This window comes from Physeter macrocephalus, unplaced genomic scaffold (assembly GCF_002837175.3).
Source record: "Physeter macrocephalus isolate SW-GA unplaced genomic scaffold, ASM283717v5 random_2, whole genome shotgun sequence".
Taxonomy (NCBI): Eukaryota; Metazoa; Chordata; class Mammalia; order Artiodactyla; family Physeteridae; genus Physeter; species Physeter macrocephalus.
The window spans coordinates 209,423-229,216 of record NW_021145289.1 but is presented as its reverse complement, the minus strand read 5'-3'; the positions used below and the strand labels follow the sequence as shown (position 1 = coordinate 229,216).

At 58.2% G+C, this 19,794-nt stretch overlaps 1 protein-coding gene across 1 annotated transcript in view; it reads right to left on the bottom strand.

The window, feature by feature from the left end:
* LOC114484757 (translation initiation factor IF-2-like) overlaps window positions 1-19,794 on the bottom strand; it is a 135,388-nt gene that overhangs the window by 38,370 nt on the left and 77,224 nt on the right. Inside the window, exon 5 of the mRNA XM_028483042.2 lies at window positions 4,911-4,991. Within this exon, the coding sequence (XP_028338843.2) occupies window positions 4,911-4,991 (81 nt within the window). The remainder of the gene's footprint in view (window positions 1-4,910; window positions 4,992-19,794) is intronic.

Below are 19,794 nucleotides of genomic sequence, written 5' to 3'. Positions count from 1 at the left end.
AGATTTCCTTCCCCAGCCTCAGTTCCCCGCCCCCCCCCCCCCGGAAACAAGGAAACCGGGGCCGCCAAGGCCGCGTGGTCCCATATGGCAGCCGAGAACCACACATGGCAACTGAACGCCGGAGCCCGCAAGGTGGTGTCCGTGTTAGATACACAACAGGTTTCGAAGACTTAGTATGAAAAAAAGAGTGTAAAACATCCAATATGTTATCATCCCAACACGTACTGAATACAAAATAAAAGATGATGTGGCGGACGGTGCGATGGGCACTCTGCAGGGCATCAGGGTATGAGGAGAGGGTGTAGAGCTGAGGAGACTTCAGAGAGGAAAGGACCAGGGCCTCTGAGGAATGGAGGCCACGGGGCCCAGCGGGGAAGAGGCCGTGTCCGGTCCTGTGGAGGAAGCACGGCTGGAAGAAGGCTCCCAAAGTTTCGAGCCATGAGGCAACAGGGCTGAGGGCTCTCGAGGCAGGAGGAAGCGAAGGAGGAAGGTGCAGCAGTGGGGACCAGTGACAACGATGGGGAGGGGGCAGCACGGTGGAGCTGCAGTTCAGGACACCCGTGAAGGAGGCTGGGGCCTGATGGTGGCGGCCTCGAATGCCAGGCTGGGTCGGCCTGGCACACAGCAGGCACTTGCAGGAAGACTGGCTGGCGGGGGATGGGGACCCAGAGAGGTCCCCGAGGGCATCCAGGTGAGTGGGGGCCACCAGGGCCCACTGCCCACCTCACAGGCCACTGAGACCGTCCCGGCCTGCAGTTCTCAGGGGGCCCACCCTCTGGCTCCTTCTCCCCTCAGAAGAGGACAATTTATTTATTCATGAGCATACAGCCCCTCCCTCCAGGCAGTCAGCTCCCGGGCACCTCATTTCTAATTATAGTAGGAATTTCATTAGTGCTGGAGAGAAACGCCAGGTTTCCAAGCGCCTCTGTTAGTGGATGCAGGCCCCCTCCTTCTCCCCTGCTCTAGCTTGTGGCCAGCGGCCCCTATGCCCAGGATGGCACAGAGGGGCAGCCATGGGGGCAGATCTCTTAGCCAGCAGATCAGGCTCCATCCTGAGTGGTCGGCATGGTGGGTTCGTGGGGATGGGACGGTGCCTGCCCCCAGGGCGTGGGATGGGGCCCACCACACACAGCGCACCGCCTCCCAGAGGTGGGATTGTGGGGCGCTGCCTTGGGCGTCTCCAAAGAGCAGGGTGGGAGGACACTGTGCTGCCAGAGCTGGGCAAACGGGGGGAAAGACGGCAGGGTGGGAGCCTGGGAGGTGTCCGTTCTGCGGAGTCCTGGGATGATGGAGGTGATGACACACAGCTGAGAGGGAGGGAGAGTGGGGCTGCCGCCGTGAGAATAGAGGGGAGCTGGGCAGAAGAGAGGTGCCCGCGCAGAGAGAACCAGACAGAGAGACACAAAGACGTGCAGGGGCAGAGAGAGAGAGACAGACAGACAGACACACACGCACACACACATGCACACGAGCTGGGATTTGGAGGCCAAGGAGAGAAGAAGTAAAGAAAACACCAGGGCCAAGTTGGCCAGGCTGCTCCGAGGACTCCCCAAGCAGACCCACCCTCCTCCCCATGGGGGGCCGGCTGGGACCACCCACTCTTAGGACTAGACTCAGGGGGTGCGCGTCTGGAGCAGGAGGCATGGACCTCCAAGAACCATCTCCTTCCGTGACCGTGGGCAGCTGCTGGGATGTGGCCAGCTGGGGGCCGGGAGGTCAGCGTTCAGGGCCCGGGCGTGCTTCCCCTCCAGGGTCCCTCAGGAGCCCACCTTGTCCCCAACACTGCCCCTCAGTCAGCTCTGCCGTGGTCACCAGGGAGGCAGGGCCCATCTGCTCAGTCCGAATGGGAGGCTGGAGCCAAGTCTCGTGTGTGGGGATGGCCTGAGGTGCCAGGTTCTTGACGGGAGGTGCACACAGGGGTGGGGGCACTCCTATATGGGTGGGCACTCTCCTTTCCTTGCACACTCACGCATATTCACATACGTCACAGCCTAGATAATCACAGACACCTGTTCACGTGCACGTACCAGCACACGAGGGCACACACACACACACACCTGCACACTCTCCTTCCCTCCAGAGAACAGGCACCAAAGCAGCGGAGTCCTGCATGGACAAGCCCCCTTCTCAGCGGCCTCCTCCAGCCTTCCCAGAGGGGAGAGGCTTCTCTCTCTGCCAGTCCAGCCTCCTCGGTGTCCAACCCGGGGAGTCTCATGCTCTCAACCAAACTCAGGAATGCTGCCTGAGTGCTATGTGCAGCCCTAACCCCAGCTTGCATATTTTCTAGCTACGAGGAGCTCACTATCTTCCCAGAAAGCAGCTTGAAAAAAAAAATCTCCAGACAGCTCAGACTCCTGGAAAGTTGAACTTGAGGACACCACAGAGACAGTGTGGTTGCCACTGAGGGGCCCGAGCTCGGTTGGCCAGAGTCTGCCTTTCATCAAAGACTGTCCTTTCATCATTAGTTTGGAAAGTGACATAACTAGCCTGTCACCCTGCCTGTCACTCTAAATTATAACAGAACTAAAGAAACAGTGTTCTGTAGCCAGGACCACCTCCTTGACTGATGACAGCTAACAAAGTTCCAAGAAAATCATTCATTCGTTTACTCACTCCACTGATAAAATATCGACCAGGCACTGACCACGTGCCGGGCACTAGGATGTGGCAGTGAACAAGCACGGTCGTTTAATATTCTTTCCTAGTCTGACACTTGACCTTCGCCCATTTTACAGGCAGCAAAGATGAGTCGGGGGAGAGGCAGCAGCTTGCTTAGAGTCACGCAGGGAGCTGATGCTTAAGGGCAGAGACTCACACATGATGCTGCAGGCACTGACCATCTGCCAGCCCCGGGGAAGAAAGGGAGAAGGCTGCACGTCTGCCATCCCCACCCCCAGCCGTTTCTAGGACACCGAGGTATTGATTACCACCCTCGCCTTGGAGTGGTTTTCTTTCCTTTTCTTTTTTTCCACCAAGGCTTTCTGTTCCTCCTTTTTCTTCTTTTAAAAGAATAAACTCCAAGCTGCTTCTATGATTAATTACCAGCTGCCTAATGCTCCTCCACCAGCAATTGCTGGAAAGGGAATGAATTACCTTGAAAAACATCCGAAAAGAGAACCCACCGTGAAGGAGAATTTCAAAGGTTACCTCACAATTAGCAGCAGGTTCCCCTAGCCTTATGGAGTTGCCGGTGAGCCCTCATGGGAGGGGCAGGCCACCAGCCTTCGGGGGCCACCCACCGGCTCCTGCGGGCAGCCACGCTTGGAGGGCTGGACAAAGGCCGCCCGGTAGAAATGGGGGTTGTTTCCTGAGCACCTACACTGAGCCTGGGCTGCTTAATTCCAAGTTACCTCTCCCGGTTCAAATCCCCACTCCACCACATACAGCTCTATGGGTTTCTTAACCACACTGAGCCTCTGGAGAATGAGGCATTCAACATACCTCCTCATGGGATTACTGTGTGGAGAAATATGTATTTCAGGAGCCTAGTGCCTGGTACACAGCCGACTCTCACCAAGCTGCAACACTTAAAATATTCCAGGCTTCTAAGCATCCTCAGAACAGCCCTCTCAGAAACGCTGGTATGATTATCCTCATTTTCAGATGAGAATGCTCACGAAAGTGAAAGGACTTGCCCAAGGTCGTGCAGCTGATAGGAGGAAGTCAGGATTTTCTACAGCAGGAAGGGAGATCAAGGCCTGCTCCCTGGTTCCAGAGTCTGGCTGAAGCTTAGAGGATCCCCAGGGCTCGCCTGGCCCTGCCTGTGGGTACCTGGGAGCACTGGGACCTCAGGAGAGATGCTGAGGGCAGCAGGGAGACGATCGGGCAGGGCGCCTCACGTCAGGATGAAGACTCGGGCTCCCCTGGCTGGGCCCCAGAGCCTTGGGACAAAAGGCCCTGGCCCAAGTCAGCATTTCTGTGACAGCCTCTCATCTCTGGGTTGGGAGCCACAGAGTAAAGAGGGATTACACGGGTTGCCCTCTGGCACAGGGCCAAGTGTCATCAACCCTGAAATGCCACTCTGGGATGAGACACTCTGGTGTCCGGGCCTGAGGCAGGCCCGGGAGGCTCAGCTCGGGACCTTCGGGCTCCAGCTGCTCCCGGGAGTTCCCTGCGGGGCCCAAGCCCCCTCCCTCGTCAGGCTGGACGACCACTTGGTCTCTATCCCGGCACTGGTGGGCCCTCAGGGAGGAGGGATGGTGGGAACTGAGGTATGCAAGAAGAAGGAAGGGGCCCTACACTGCTGAGGAAAATGATAGGTCCAGAGTGTTTACTGTGTGCCAGCTGTGCCAGCACACCTGTGGGCGCCGGTGCTGTGAGCCCAATCCCTCTTTTACAGACAGGTAAACCAAGGCACAAAGAAACCGCACAAGGTCATGGTGGACGAGCGGCCGGGCCAGGATTTGCATGCAGGCACTCTGACCCCAGAGCCCAGAGACTTGAGTGCTCAGGTGTGCACCTCAGAGCGACTGTGGGAGAGAAGGGGGTGGGCCGGCCACAGCACCCAGCCCAGCGAACAGGCCTCTCTGCCCACCCAGGCCTCTTCCCATGTAGCTGCCATGTTGCTTCTAGTGCATGAAGCCCACGTGCCACGGGCTTGAGTGGTACAGACAGGGCTGCTGTACCAATGCTGGGGACGCCAAACCTGCCCCTCTTTCTGTGTGCATCTCCCCACCCCTGCCCTGGCAACCACTGTAGAGACAGGCCAGGCCTAAGAGGCCCCTCTGGGGGCCGACGAGGTCTCAGTGGGGACGGGGTGGGTGCCACACCCAATCCCGCCCATGAGGGCTGTGCCACAGTCAAAGGCGCAGTATGCCGGGGCCGGCACCTGTCCCCCACTCAGGACATACTGCCCCTTCCCCAAGCATCCAGGCCAAGTTGCCCCCCACCCAGCCCAGCCGCACACCTACCTCAGTGACCCACAAATCACCAGCGTCCCGCGTGCCGGTCAGCAGCTGGCGGCCCCTCTGCCTCACTCCAGCTCCATCCTGCTGCAATGAGAAGGGTGGTCAGGGACCACTCACAGCAGGGGCCCCAGAAATGACCTGCTACAACATCTCCCCACCCCACCCCAGCCACACCGCCCACCTGCTGGAACGTTTACTGCCGGCCAAACCATTCGTCCCCACTTGACAGATGGGGAATCTGAAGGATGGAGAGGAAAAGGGGCATCATGCTGGGGAGCCCTAACACAAACAGGCCCCTGACACCCCACACCTGCCAGCTACTGGCTACGTGATCGTGGATAAGCTCCCGGCCTCTCCAGGTTTCAGTTTTGTCACCTGTTAAATGGGATCCCAATGATCTCTCTTAGGGTTTCTGGGAGGATCTAAGGACATAGGGTGACAGAAGCACTCGACATTCGTTCATTCACTCCAGAGACATTGAGCAAACACCCTGAGCTGTGAACAGGATAGTGGTCCCTGACCTGTAGGAACTCTGATAATAGGCAAAGAAGCAAACAATACATCATTACAAGTGATGTCTGCCAGAAAGAACGAGTACAAGGGCGACCGTACACAGCATAAACTCAAGTTTCAGGGGTGTCTCTTTGGGGAAGTAAAGTTGAAGGATGAGCCAGAGAGAGGCAGGCCAAGATGCATGGAACAGTGTTCCAGGCACAGGGAACAGTACATGTGAAGACTCCAAGATGGGGTAAAAAGACTGGCTCAGCAGAAGACTTGAGAATGGGTGGTGTGGTGGGTGCGGTAGGGGAGGGAGGGGTGGGGTGAGTGACAGCCAAGAGGCAGCCCTGATCATTGCGAGGGTGGATGGCAGCCAGGAGAGAGTCTGAGCAGCTGAGGGACATGAGCTTAGGTCTAGTTTGAACAGATCCCCATGGCTGCTAGGGAGAAGGGCTTAGAAGGGACAGGAGGAGCCAGGGAAACCAGTGGGGAGGCTGCCCCCGGGGTCTGGGCCAGAGACAGTGGTGCTCAGAGCAGAGGGGGAGAAGTGGCAGGATCCGCGGGTGCGCTGGGTATGTGGGGACCCCAGTCCCCCTGCCCCCCATTGCAGTGGGTCCAGCTGCACCATCTCCACAATGTGCCACCAGTACTCCCCTCTCCTCCCTACCCACTGGGCCCCATGGGAATCCAGGAGGACCAGACCCAGGGGCCTGGCAGGGAGGCTTCTCTGGAGTCCTGGCTGCAGGGTGGGAGCCACAGAGCCCAGAGTTTGAGTCCCAGCTATGAAGGCACCTCGCTGGATGGTTCCGGGTGATCGCCATGCTCCCTGCACCTGCGTGCCCTCCTCTAAGAAATGGGAAACCGGGCTTCCCTGGTGGCGCAGTGGTTGAGAGTCCGCCTGCCGATGCAGGGGACGCGGGTTCGTGCCCCGGTCTGGGAGGATCCCGCATGCCGCGGAGCGGCTGGGCCCGTGGGCCATGGCCGCTGGGCCTGCGCGTCCGGAGCCTGTGCTAAAAAAAAAAAAAAAAAAAAAAAGAAATGGGAAACCATGGGACTTCCCTGGTGGTCCAGTGGCTAAGGCTGCATGCTCTGGGTTCGATCCCTGGTCAGGGAACTAGATCCCACATGCCACAACTAAGAGTTCGCATGTTGCAATCAAAAGATCCCGCACGCGAAAACGAAGATCCCGCATGCTGCAACTAAGACCTAGCGCAGCCAAATAAATTTAAAATATATATATATATATATATATATATATATATATATATGGGAAACCTGCCTACAGGGCTGAGCGCCTCTTAGGATGAGGCCCGTGGCTACACCAGGAGTGGGCGTGCAACTGGCCACATTAACTGTGGGCTCCCACACGTGTGGGGGTCTGGCGGAGGCCTCAGACCCGCTGTGCAGCAGGCAGGGTCTCCCAGGGAGTGAAGTGGGTGCCTATGGCTTCAATAAAGGGCACCAAGGCCTGGCATTTGAGAAGTGGGCTCAATAATAAAAATGATCTGGTTCAAGTCCTGGTTTCATCCCCTTACCACGTGGCTTTGGGCAATTTCTTAAACTTCTCTGTGCCTCTGTTTCCTTATCTGTGGGAGGCAATATAGAGAGGAGGGGTCCTCCCTCTAAGAGTGGTACAGACAGTATAAGGTAACGCATATGAGTCGGCACTCATAGGCAGGTAGCTTTCCGGCCATGTCAGCGGAGGCTAAATTACCTTGCGGGAGCTGGCGCCGGCCTCCATGGAGCGCTGGGGTCCTGAGCCCCAGGCCCCCGCAGCCTAGCCTGGCACCTCCACCCCACACGGGAAAGAGAATATCTCTGCGTCCTGACTCTTCGACTCTGGCAGTCCCCAAACTCTGCTAGCCATGGGGACACAAACGGTCCTTGACTCCAACTCTCCCATTTCACAGAGGAGGAAAGTGAGGCCTGGAGAGAGCAGCACCTGCCCCCGTCCCGGGGTCACGCAGCAAGTCAGTGGCTGGGGGAGAACTGGAATCAGCCTCCTGCTTCCCCACTGCCCACAGCTCAGGCCTTTCCCAAAGGCAAGCTGGCCACAGACCCACTGACAAAGAGAAAATAATTATTTTGGCAGCTGAGACAGAAGCCGGAAAGTCCTCGCTCATTCGGTGAGCGACATCCAGGCCCCAAGGAACAACGCCTGCCCATCCTGCCTCTCAGAGACGCCTGGACTCATGGCGCACATGCTCGTGCCTCTCTGCCCCCAGCCATCCCCGGTTCTTTGCTGTCGGGCTTGAGCAAAGGGGCAAACAGACCAGAGAGGGGAAGAGACTTGTCCAAGGTCACACAGCAAGGGCACCACACAGAGGGGGCACCAGGATATGAACTCCCCTGGTTGGGGACTGACCCTTTTCCCCATAAACCTGTATTGGACCCCAACCTGGGAAGGAGAAAGGACCAGGAGCTCGCCTTGATTGGGTCCAAATTGGGGGTGATGCCTGGGATATTATATTCCTTTAGCCCTCGGTGAAATGCCACGAGGTAGAAACTAAAGAGCACCCCCAGTTTACACACGAGGCCTAGAGAGCTTCTATAGCTTCCTAAGGTCATGCAGGTAGTAAGGAGCGAATAAGTAATAAGAACAGAGCCCGGACATGAGCGGGTGGTCTGCCGACACTCGGACTCTGCCCACTACCAGATGACCAGCCAGGGAGCCCACACCCTGCCCAGCTGGCACTGGGCACCCGGGCTCCCTTGACCCTGTGCTGGGCCTCACTCGCACTGGCTGCTCAAACAGGTTGGGGTGGAGGTGGGGGAGCTCAGGCCCAGGTGGGGCTGTGAACACAGAGGTGAAATCATCCATCCCCATCCCCGGCCCCCTGGGTGCCCTGAGGTGAGCCTCACAGCCTGTAAGGGTCTGGCCACCTGGTGAGACGAGGGAGAGGTGTCCCGTGCCTGCTCCCAGCCTGAGCACACCACAACCATAAAGGACATGCATCCACGCAGGTAAGTGTTCTCTGCTTAAAGGGCCCTCGGTGCCCTGGGGCGGGGCACAGCCTTAGACGCAGGGCCCAGGGGGGTGGTAGGGCCCACCCAGGCTCCCAGAGGGATAGGTGCCCCACTGCCCAAAGGGCTCTCCTGGGCATCCTCAGCTCAGGACTCCCACTCCGGGTTGGGTGAGGGGGACGCCCTGACCACAGGGCCACTTCTGGCTGCGAGGGCAGGAAGGGGCAGAAGACGCGGTGTGCAGATCACAGGTTGAAACGTGCTTTCACTCTCATCGCGTGTCTGGCGCTCTCGGGGGCAGGGCAAGGCGGGAACGAGTACCCATTTTGCAGAGCAGGACACTGAGCTCCGAGGGAGGGTAGAGTTGCCAGAGGTGCTGCAGCTGGAAAGTGGCAAGGCTGGGTCTGGCAGAGGTCACTCGGGGGTGGGGACCGTCCCAGGACCCAGATGGATTCCCCCAGCCACAGTCACCTTCCCATCCCCTCCTCCTCTAATGGATCCCCTGGGAGGAAGGGCCCACCTGGGTGTGGGCTTGGGTGGAGGCACCAGGCCAAGCTGATTGGGGCTGGGGCTGGCCCAGAGAGATGCGGGGCTGACTAGGGATTCTTGGGAGGACAGAGGTGCCCGTGCCACAGGGTGTCCAGGATGTGGGGCCTCATGAGGGCTCTGTGCCCGTGGCTAAGTGACCAGTTGTTCTCTAAGCCGCCAAGGGTTGGGAGCTCACATTCTGGCCTGGAGCCCGGCCCTGTCCTCAGCGGTGAGGTTGAGGGCAAGGGTGGCCGTAGAGCTGGGTTTGCTCTGCCTGCTCTGCCCTTTAATGCTGGGTGACCTTGAGCAAGTCACTTGGCATCTCTGACCATCTCCTCTCTAAACAGGGACTAGCTGCCCCTCCAGATACTCACCCCCCAGGAGAGGCTTCAGGCTGACCTTGTGGAGCCTGATGTTAGCCAGAGCACTGACCTATCCCCAGGCCTCTGGGAGAGGGGACTGGACTGCCCCACTGTGGTTGCAGGGCAGGGGACCACACGAGTGGCACTGCTGAGCTGAAGTTCAGGGCTCTCGTCATCGGCTGCTAATCACACACACGTGCCCCTCATGCCCTGGTGGCTGTGAGGGTTTAACGAGACACGGGTATGGAGATGCAGGGGCCACGCGAGAACAGGTCAGCGAATGGAGACTGTTGAAGTCTGGGGGAGGGTTAACTGTCAAGGTCATAAGTGGTCAAGTGGGGACCAGAACACGGTCGTGTGGGCACCCACCCAAACCGGATCCAACCTGTTGCTCCACTGGCTGAACTGATTGACCCGAACTGGCTCTCACGTGGGGCTGATCCTACTCACCTGAGCTGGACCAGGCAGCTCTGCCTACCCCCACTTTACAGATGGGCCGAACAGCTGCTGGTTCAGGGGCCCTGCACAGGCAGGGTGGCCTCAGACCCAGCTCCCGGGTTCGCCCGGGAGGCACGGGCTCCTTCACCTCAAAGACCCACCCAGGGAAGCATCCCCTTACATGACCCTGGGAACAGGCCCCTCGTCCTACCCTGGCAGCCAGTGCTGGCTCCAGGAGCAAGGCAAATATTTACCCCAATGGTTATCCAAACCAGGCAGGCTGTCCCGCCTCCCACATTCCTGGAATACATGTTCTCTGACCTCACCAAGCTGGGGGAATCCAGACATGGGGAAGAGACAGAGATAACCAGTCACCCACTTTTAACTGGGCCTATGTGGAAACCAAGGCCTGATGGCCAGGAGGAAAAAGGCAGCTCTGAATTGTCTGTCTAACTACTCACCCACTAGGGGAGGTCCCAGGCTGACCTTGTAGAGCAGGACACTGGCCAGAACACCGACCTACCCACAAGCCACTGGGGCAGGGAGCTGGACCACCCCGTGTGGTGGTGTGGTGGGCAGGGGCTACACCAATGCCACCTCTTGGCCTGCAGTTCAGGGCTGTCACCGGGCCTCCGATCCTCATACCTGCTGCCAATAACACACACACAAACACACCCATTGTGCTCAAGATGTGACAAACCCGGCAGATTCCCCCGCCTGCCAGGGCCCTTCCTCAACAGCCCCAGAAGCTCTCACTGCCTCACTCCATCTTCAGCACGATTCTGTCACCAGGGAACTGCAAGACCTATTTTACAGACGAAGAAACTTTGCAGCAGATACCAGTGGTCACGCAGATGGAAGTGGTAGAACGTGCACTGTCTTATTACCCCAAACCACGCCTTCAACAGCTCTGTGGTCCCAGCTCCACCCGTCGGAACCCTGTCCATCCTCTGATGCCCAAAGGACCGCCTACACCATGCTGCCTTCCCTGATAGTTCCCCCAAGTGAGCTTTCCCTGCCCAGAACTTCCAGACATTTGGAAGGTGTTTCTTTCTTTCTCCTTGCATAATTAAAACTGGGTGCCTGGTTATCTCCAGCTGTGAGACCCTCGTACTCACTCCAGGGACAGCGGGGTTGAGCACAGAGGCTTGGGCGGCCCTGAGTGCTCAGGGGAGGCCTGAAATCCTGAGTCTTTTCCCCAAAGGACAGCAGCTGCAGTTGGCCTCAAGGAAAAGATAAGTAAACAGACCTAGGAAGCTGGTGGCTTGGGGTCTGGGGAAACTCCTGGCCAGGGCTGCCTGAGAATCACAAACTACCCTTGGTTCAATAATCCTGTATGTCTTCACTTCTGCTGAGACTATTCTGAGCTATTCTGACAGCCTGCCCACACCCAGGCCCGGGAAGCCCAGTGTGTCTTGTCTGGCCCTGCCCTGCAGGTCCCTGCTGCGTGCCCCTCTTTGCGTGCCCCTCGGCTTCCCGCCTCCCTCTCTCCTGCGTGGAAACTTCGTAGGTGACTGGGGCAGGGCAGACTGGCAGGTTCTGCTGAATGAAGTGTATGCCTGACAAGTCTGCTGCTGGGCCCTCAGGGATGCCTCCAGGTGGGAAAAGCTCTGGTGGTCAGGAGACGCCCAGCACAAACCTGGGGCCACACCTGGCACTGCGGGGACGGAAGCAGAGGATGTTGGGAAAGGTAGGGGCTTCCAAAACCTCTCTGCCCACCTAACATCTCTGAGACTTGGTTTCCTCATTTGGAAAATGGGGGCTATAAACGGACTCCTAGGGGTTGTTCCTTCATGTGTTTTTTTTTTTCTTTAACATCTTTATGGTTATTGGAGTATAATTGCTTTACAATGGTGTGTTAGTTTCTGCTTTATAACAAAGTGAATCAGCTATACATATACATATATCCCCATATCCCCTCCCTCTTGCATCTCCCTCCCACCCTCCCTATCCCACCCCTCTAGGTGGTCACAAAGCACCAGCTGACCTCCCTGTGCTATGCAGCTGCTTCCCACTAGCTATCTATTTTACATTAGGTAGTATCCATGCCAATCTGTCACTCCGTCCCAGCTTACCCTTCCCCCTCCCCATGTCCTCAAGTCCATTCTCTACGTCTGTGCCTTTATTCCTGTCCTGCCCCTAGGTTCTTCATGACCTTTTTCTTTTTTTTAAGATTCCATATATATGTGTTAGCATATGGTATTTGTTTTTCTCTATCTGACTTACTTCACTCTGTATGACACACTCTAGGTCCATCCACCTCACTACAAATAACTCAATTTTGTTTCTTTTTATGGCTGAGTAATATTCCATTGTATATATGTGCCACATCTTCTTTATCCATTCAGCTGTCGATGGACACTTAGGTTGCTTCCCCTTCACGTTTGTTTTTGCCATCCATCCATTCATTCATTTCCTTCTCCCGACAGCTAATGACACTGCCTACTTCGCGCCAGAGAAGGAAGAGAAGGAGAGGGAAACGAGTAGGAGTGGACGGGTGGGGAGAGGAGGGCACGGTCGAAGGCCAACATCGCCAGCCTGGATGCTTCCCAAGGGTGTTTGCACACTGTCTAATGCAAGGCGGGCAAGACACAGAGTAATTCTAGGACAGAGTGCTGGAGGGCAGCAAAACGGGGTGTCGAGGGCATCATGCTCTTGAGAAGAGTCTCTCAGGCAGGAGGGCACCCCTCCTGGGCAAAGGCCCAGAGGCTTGTCAGGAGAAAAGCCTCAGACTGAAGAGAGAATGATAGATGAAATCAGGAGCAGGGGACAGCTGCGTTCAAGGGCACGTGCAGACACATCCGCGGGGGCCCCGCCAAAGCTTCACCCAGAGCCCAATTCCAATTTGCTGTGTTTTCAAGGCCAGGCTGGAGTGGCACCTCCTCGGGAGAGCCCTATCAGAGGGGAAAGTCCTCGCCCTCTCCACGAGCATCACCCAGGCCCCGAGGAGCGACGTTCACCCAACCTGCCTCTCAGAGATTCTCCGGCTCATGGCGCACGTGTGTGACGAGCCACCCAGCCTCTTGATGTCGGGCTTGCGCAACGGGGCAAACTGAGACCAGACAGAAGTTGGCTGTGACTCGTGGCTCACTCCTGCTGGAGGAAGAGGGAAGGGGCTCCCTTCTTCCCAAGCCGTCAAGTAACAATTTCTCCTCTAATCCAGGGGGGAGGTACAACATGGACTAAGGGCACATAATGTGGCTCTAGCTTCTGACACAACAGAATGTGTGTGTAGAGTGGCTCTGCTATCCACTGAGCTGTGATGCTGGGCAAGAAACTTAGCCTCTCTGGGCCTCAGATTCCTCATCCGTAAAATGGGGATAATGAGTCCCTCCTCTCACAGAGTTGTAAGGACTTAACAAGATTATGCCCACACTGCACTTGCACAGGAAGGGCTTGGTAAATAGGGACTGTCACTGTTCTGGCTCAGGCTCTCAAAACTGGCTCAGGTTTGCTGCCAAGTGAAGACTTGGGGTCTTGCTGGGGAGGGAGGCACTGGATCTCTTACCAAAACGATGGAGAAAGATCCTGAGAAGATGAATCCTGGCTTCAGGCCCCTTCTGAGGCTGATTCAAGAGCCAGCCTGGTGGGTCTGTTCCCCAGAGATAGGCTTCCTGAGGGTCACCTGCTCCCAGGAGGGGGGCCCCCAATCCCTCCCCACAGAACGGCCAAAGGTGTTGAGCGTCCTCCAGGTACAAGCTCTGTGCCAGGGGCTCTCTTCCACACCCACCATGTCAGCAGGCCCCATGGGTGGGCACAGCCTCACCCTTCCCAGGGGCCAGGGTCTTGCCCAGAGGGGCACCTGGCTGGGGCTGGCCAAACCAGGGACCCTGCCACCCACCTGGGTGTTTGCCACTCCCAATGCCGATGATTTAAACTGAATTTTCTGCCAGTGGCCCCTCTTATGGGCTTTGCCTCTTGCCCCGGCCCACTCTGCTTCGGGTGGCAGGGCCCTGTGCTGCCCATCTCAACCGCACCCCTGTGATACCCTCGATCCCAAATCCCCTGCAGCATTCACTGGGCCCGCAGAGGCGCTTAGAAGAGTCCGTGGAGGTCCTCAGTCTAAGCCTGCCACCTTGCAGAGGAGGGGACATAAGTTCAGAGAGGGACAGGACGAGAAGCCAAGCCAGCTCTGGTTGGAGGTTAGACTGAGGAGCTGAGGACTCACGCACAAGCCCCCTGTCCCTCCAGGTCTCAGTTTCCTGGTCCGGGCTAACACTGGCTGGACGATTGGCTGAGCTGACACGACACCCATGGTTGGTGCAGGACTGGGCAGCCCCGTCAGCTGTCCGCTCCACAGGGCAGCCCGGACTCCAGGCCCAGGGCAGGCGGGAAGGTCGAGAGGCTGAAGGGCACGGGCACTCCCGACAGCACATGCAAAATGCTAGTACCAAGTGTTCTTGACCATCCCTGTCCTGGGCCAGGGGTCCGCCCCCGGCGGTCACACACCCCAAACAGGCATCCCTCTGGGATTCTGGTCACACGTGGGCCAGGCCAGTCTGAAGTGATGGCCAAGGCCCAGATTTACAGATGCCAGACAAAGGAGAGCGCTGTTCTCGCTTGCAGGAGGTAGAGGGTCAGAGCACGGCACTAACGTCACCCAGGCCTGGATGAAGTCCTAGTTCTGTTGCTTGCAAGCCACGTGGCCTCAGCCAAGTCCCTGCACCTCTCCCTGCCTCAGTTTACTCACGGTGCAATGGGGAGGGAGAAGGTTGCACTGGGGTAAGGGCGCCCAACCCCTGGCCCTCGGAGGAGCCAGGCCACGGGAGCTCATGCTATTTGTAGGGACGCCAGCCCTCCCTGAAAGGGCGGCCCAGTCATGGTCTGCAGGGTCGCTGCTGGGAAGGCTGGAGAAGAAAAGGATTGCAGGGTGTGTTAATCATCAAACTGCATTCTGCAGCCTGTCCCAAGCTGCTCCACTGATGCAGCCGCCCAGGGAAGCTTGACTGGTCCCACCGGATCTTGCTAACACCGAGGGGGGCTCCAAGCCTGTTTTTGGCACGTACCCTCCCTGACCTGGGCAAGTGCCTCCCGATCCCTTGAAGCCTCCATCTGCCATCTGTAAAGCGGCATTAGTGCCTACCTAATGTCCTGGGTTGCTGGGAGGACTCTAGGAGATGGAGGATGGGGCCAGACCTGGCGATGGGCTACGAGGAGGTTCCCTGTTCTTCTCGCTGCCTACCTTGGCTGCTCCTGCCTTCCTGGGCAGCCCCAGGGCCCAGCCCTGCCTGAGCCATCACACACCCAGAGAGCGTCCCAGGGCCCCTGCCAGGAGGCATTGCGGACTCCTAGGTGCTTCCCAGCCGAGGCCGTCAGAACCAGCCTACGATGCCCCTCCTTCTCCCGTGAGGCTGAGGTCTCTGTGCGTTCTTTAAGAAAGGGGCTCCCTCAGCCCAGCAACTTGGTGGGATTCTTGGGGGAGCCACCCCCCACCTACCCATCAATCCTTGGGACTGACAGAAGTTGCCCTCTGGGACCGGACCCCTGGACAGGCCAAGGCCAGCCCCACAATGGTGTCTCCTTCCTGTCACCCACAGCACCCAGCACAGGGCCTGCCCCCAGAATGTTTGAGCAGTGATGAATGGATGAATGAATGAGCAGTGATGAGAGGGGTGGTGTGAAAACAGATTTAGATCAGAGAACACAGCAGCTGAACAGTGCTCACCACAACCATCCTAGGCTCGGCTCTAAGAGGCACTGGCTACGCTGGTTAACCCATTAGTCCCCGTGGCGATTCTATAAAGCGGTAAGGCCCTCCCCATTTCACAGATGAGGAAACTGAGGCTCAGAGACATGAAGTCACTTGCCCATGGTGTTAGGAAGTGGCAGAGCTAGATCCAGTGCAGGCCCTGGGCTCCAGAATCCACACGCTGGTCCACGGTGCTGCCTGGGGCGGGGGCCCTGGGGAGGGTGGAGAGAGCAGCCCGTCCAGGCCAGAGGTTCCCGCCCAGGCTCCAGGCCCTGCCCCATGGATTTAAGCGGTCTGGGGTACGCTATCTTTCAAAGCTGCCCTGGATCTCATGTACAGCAGGAGCTGAGAAACCCTGGGCAGCCCCACCCTCACTCTTCAATCGGAGAAATGGTGGCTCAGGCAGGGAGGGGACATGTCCAAGGTCACCCTGCGTGTTCGGGGAGCCTGGGACCGGGAGTCCAGCTCCTCTGACTTCTCCGTCGTGGGCTTGGAGCTCTTGGAAATAGCACTGTGGCCCCAGCAGAGCAGCCCACAGGCGCAGACGCGGGTGGGAGAGATGAGGCAGACACGCAGGGAAGCCAGAACAGCACGCAGCCAGATGACACACAGGCCCAGCAATTCCTGACTCACGGCCACCCATCCCGTGACTCCACCCACCGCCAGTGTCCCCACCCTGGCTCACACTCCACAGCCCGCTGCAACCTCCAGAGTCCCCTCCCATTTAGGACCAGAAAGCCACAGAGGGAGGAAGGAGCGGCGGGGCCCCACCCAGAGCTGGGTGGGAAACCCAGACAAGCCGAGCTGGGGGGACTCTGGGACACGCAGAGGAAGAGGCATAAGCACTGCCCCTGCTCCTCCCTGCAGAGCCCGCACTCCCAGCCTGTGCTGGCCAGCGCCCTGCGGACCATGCGCCCAGGAGGAAAGCTGGCGTTGACACCCACCAGGACCAACTTTCTTAGCCATGTGACTCCCTTTGCATCGGGGCCCCACACCTGGAAGAGCATGTTAGGTTTTTTTGCTCTCAGGTTCCTCTCCCCAAGGATGCATTACTCCTCTGGCCAAGAACTTCAATGGCTCCCCATTGTCTACGAGGTCAGCTCCAACTCTTCACCCTCGTACTCAAGGCCCCAGCCTGACTCTGACCCGTAACGTCTGGGCTCCCACCTCGGCACCCTGCCCACATTAATCCTGCTGCCAGGAATGTCCCCGTCCCTGTGGCCTGACTCACTGGGAAGGAAATTCACACCCCCCCCGAGGAGCCACGGGGGTCAGACACTGTGTTCCCAGAACCTCAAGGACTCCTCACAGCTCCCTATGCCACTGGCTCTGAAAGGCCCATTTGACAGACGTGGAGGCTGAGGCTCTGAGCGGCGACGTGTCCAAGACCACTGGAGGCTGAGTTGTCACCACACAGCGCAGGGGCTTGGGTTGCTTGGACCTGTGGTCTTCCCTGTTGCTAACAAGCTTTTAGCTGGTCCACAAGGTCAGGGTGACCCCGAGTCTGTTAGCTCACCCAATGCCATGGCGACTTGGGTCTGCTCACCTTGGCATCCTGACCCTCCCTTCATCCCCCTTTGGGAACAAAAGCTGCAACCCCTGATACCGGGCTGGGCTTAGGCTGGGGGTACCTGGTCGGGGGAGGTGGGTCAGAGAAGCTGTGCAGCACAGTGGCCAAGAGCATGGGCTCTGCGGTCAGCTGCCCGGTTCAATCCCAGCGTAACCACCCTGGGCAGGTCGATTCACCAGGCTGTGCCTCAGCTTCTTCCTCTGGAAATGGGGACAACAGGAGTAGTGACCTCAGAGATGCTGTCACAGTGAACGTGAATTCCTGTAGATAAAGGATCGGAGCAGCACCTCCACAGGGTGCTACAGAAGTGTTTGCAGCTCTTAGTATCGTTGCCCTGTTCCTCCCTGCGCCTTACACTCAACATCACACCCAAAGGAAAACTGAAGTCCTCAGAGCACCTACCAGGAGGGAGGAGGAGGGCTGGAGAGTGGCAGGAGAATCTGCCCCTCGGCACTGAACCCTCCCCGGCTTTCGGCCCACAAGCTGCCACCCTGGCCCATCTGCCTGAGCAGGGCAGAGCAGAGAGAGCTGGCATGCTCCACCTCTCAGGTCCTGGGAGGAGGGAGGAGGGAGGGCTCCTGCCCAGGCACAGATGCCCAGCTTGCCCCTGTGTCATCAGTGGGATGACCCAGAGAGGGGTGATGCCAGCATCTCTACCCCCATCCCCCATGGCGACACTGGCAGCCACTCACGTCTCACTCCCTGCTTGGGGCCATCACAGACACTGTTCCCCACTGGGCTGGATATAGAGATATCTGAGATGCATTGGGGGTGGGGGGGATCTGGGGCAGTTAACCCCAAACCTGGTGGTCCTTATAGGGTATAGATTCATCCTACCTCCAAACCCTTTATCCCATGGGATGCTCATAGCTGGGCAAAGCTTCTTCCTTTCCCCTTTCTACAGATGGGGCCCAGAGTGGGTGAGTGACTAGCCCACGTGCACCAGCAAGCTGGTGGTGGATCCCAGACAAAAACCCTGCTCTCCAGGCTCCCAGGCCTGGCCCCACTATGAGGTTTCTCATGCCAGGCCCCTAAAGGTGACTGATCATCTAGGAGAAGATAAGTCACTAGCATGTGTGGGTGAGGGACGGGCAGGGACCCAGAGCTTCCACCAACGGGAGGCCCTGGGAGTGGGTCAGAACAGGTCAGAGGCAGGGCAGCCGTGAGCCTGAGGTCCAGCTTCCTTTCTCAAGAGGGCATGATTCCTGGCAGCAGCTCCCACGGGAAACTGTAGAAGCGCCACCCGCGGGAAACACGGGGTGGGACAAAGGGGGTGCCGGGCAGGGTTTCCTGTTGGGTGGGTGACCTGTGTGCCTGTGGCCCTGGGACCAGGCCAGGGCTGGGTTTCGCCTCATCCCTGGCTCAGGCCCAGGCCACCCTGAGTCCCATCCTCCAGGCCTGCCCTGGCTTCCTGTCTCACTGGCCCCGCCCTGACCAGGAGAGAGCAGGGCCCTGTGGAGCCTTCCTCAGAAGCACCAAACTTTTCTGGGGCAGGAGTGGGCAGCTGCCCTGGCCTCTTCAGTGGCCTTTGGCCTCTGACCTCTAGACCTCCAGCTTTTGGTTTTCTAGCAAGAGGCCTTGACCAAAAAGCACTACTGGGTTTTATTATTCCCAGAACTTCAGGCACAGCTGAGTAGAGGCTGTAGGAATCAGCCCTTCCCTAGGGATCAGATCACTGCCTTCCCCCACTTTGGGCAGAGTCACTTTCAAGGAGCCATGCTGAAGCGACCAGGACAAGGGGAAAACCTGAACAAGGATGGATCTCAGGCCTCAAAGGCAGAACTCCCCAGGGGTCAAAGACGAGGGACAGTGTGGTGCCTCTGCAGAAGCTGTGGCATCCCAGCCGGGCAGGGCAGTCCCCACGCCAGGGACGATGTGATGCCAAACCATGGGCGCAGCACCCAGAGTAAGACACCTTCAGCCCCCCACCCCAGTTTTGGATACCGGGATCCTTAAAAGTGTCAGGTTCTGGGTGGGACGGGAACTCGGTCCAGGGGCTGTGGGACCACCCATGGTCTCCAGGTGAACCCAACCCACTCCGTGTGCCTCAGGAGCTGGGGACTCACCTGTCCACAGGTGAGGATGTGGTGGGAAAGGAGAAGTCAGTGGCCTGGCCCAGTGAGGGGGAAGAGGTTTGAACAAAGGCCATCAGCCCAGGGCCCAGGCTCTGGGAGAAGCATCTCAGGTCTCTCTCAAGGTTGCTCGGCAAACAGGCGACTCAGAAAGCAAACAGGCCAGAAAGTGTGGAGGGCCCACCATGGACAAAGGCCTCTTGTAGCTCAGTGCTGGGGAGGAGCGCAAACAGGAGGTGGTCTGGGCTGACTGGGGCTGGGCCTTGCCTGAGATCACCCTGGGGACAGAAATGGAGCTGGGATCCAGGTCTCCTGCTTGCTCCGTGGGCAGCCCAAGGGCCTCCCCAGGGGCTGTGCTGGGAAGGCAGGCGTGCTCACTTGGGCAGGGCTGACTTTGGCTTCACCTCGGCTGCCCAACGCAGGACACTGATGACATGTCCACACTAGTCCAATCAAACAGACCCTGATGGGGCTGTCTGCGGACCCAGCCTGGTGCTCTTCCTGGAAGCAGTGAAGCTTGGGAGGGACTAGGGTAAGGCCGCTAAAGCCTCAGGTCTGTGGGCCTGAGCTGGGCAGGATAGAAGACAAGCCAGACTACAGCCTGGTGGGCGGCCAGGGCACCAGTTACCAGGGAGAGTTACTGAGACGGCCATGGGGCAGTAGTGAGCCTCCTGACCCCGGGGGCATGCAAGCTTGGGCTGGAGATACACAGGCTTTAGAACCACCCCTGGCCAGAATCCACATTCAGTCATGGGTGGCAGGATGG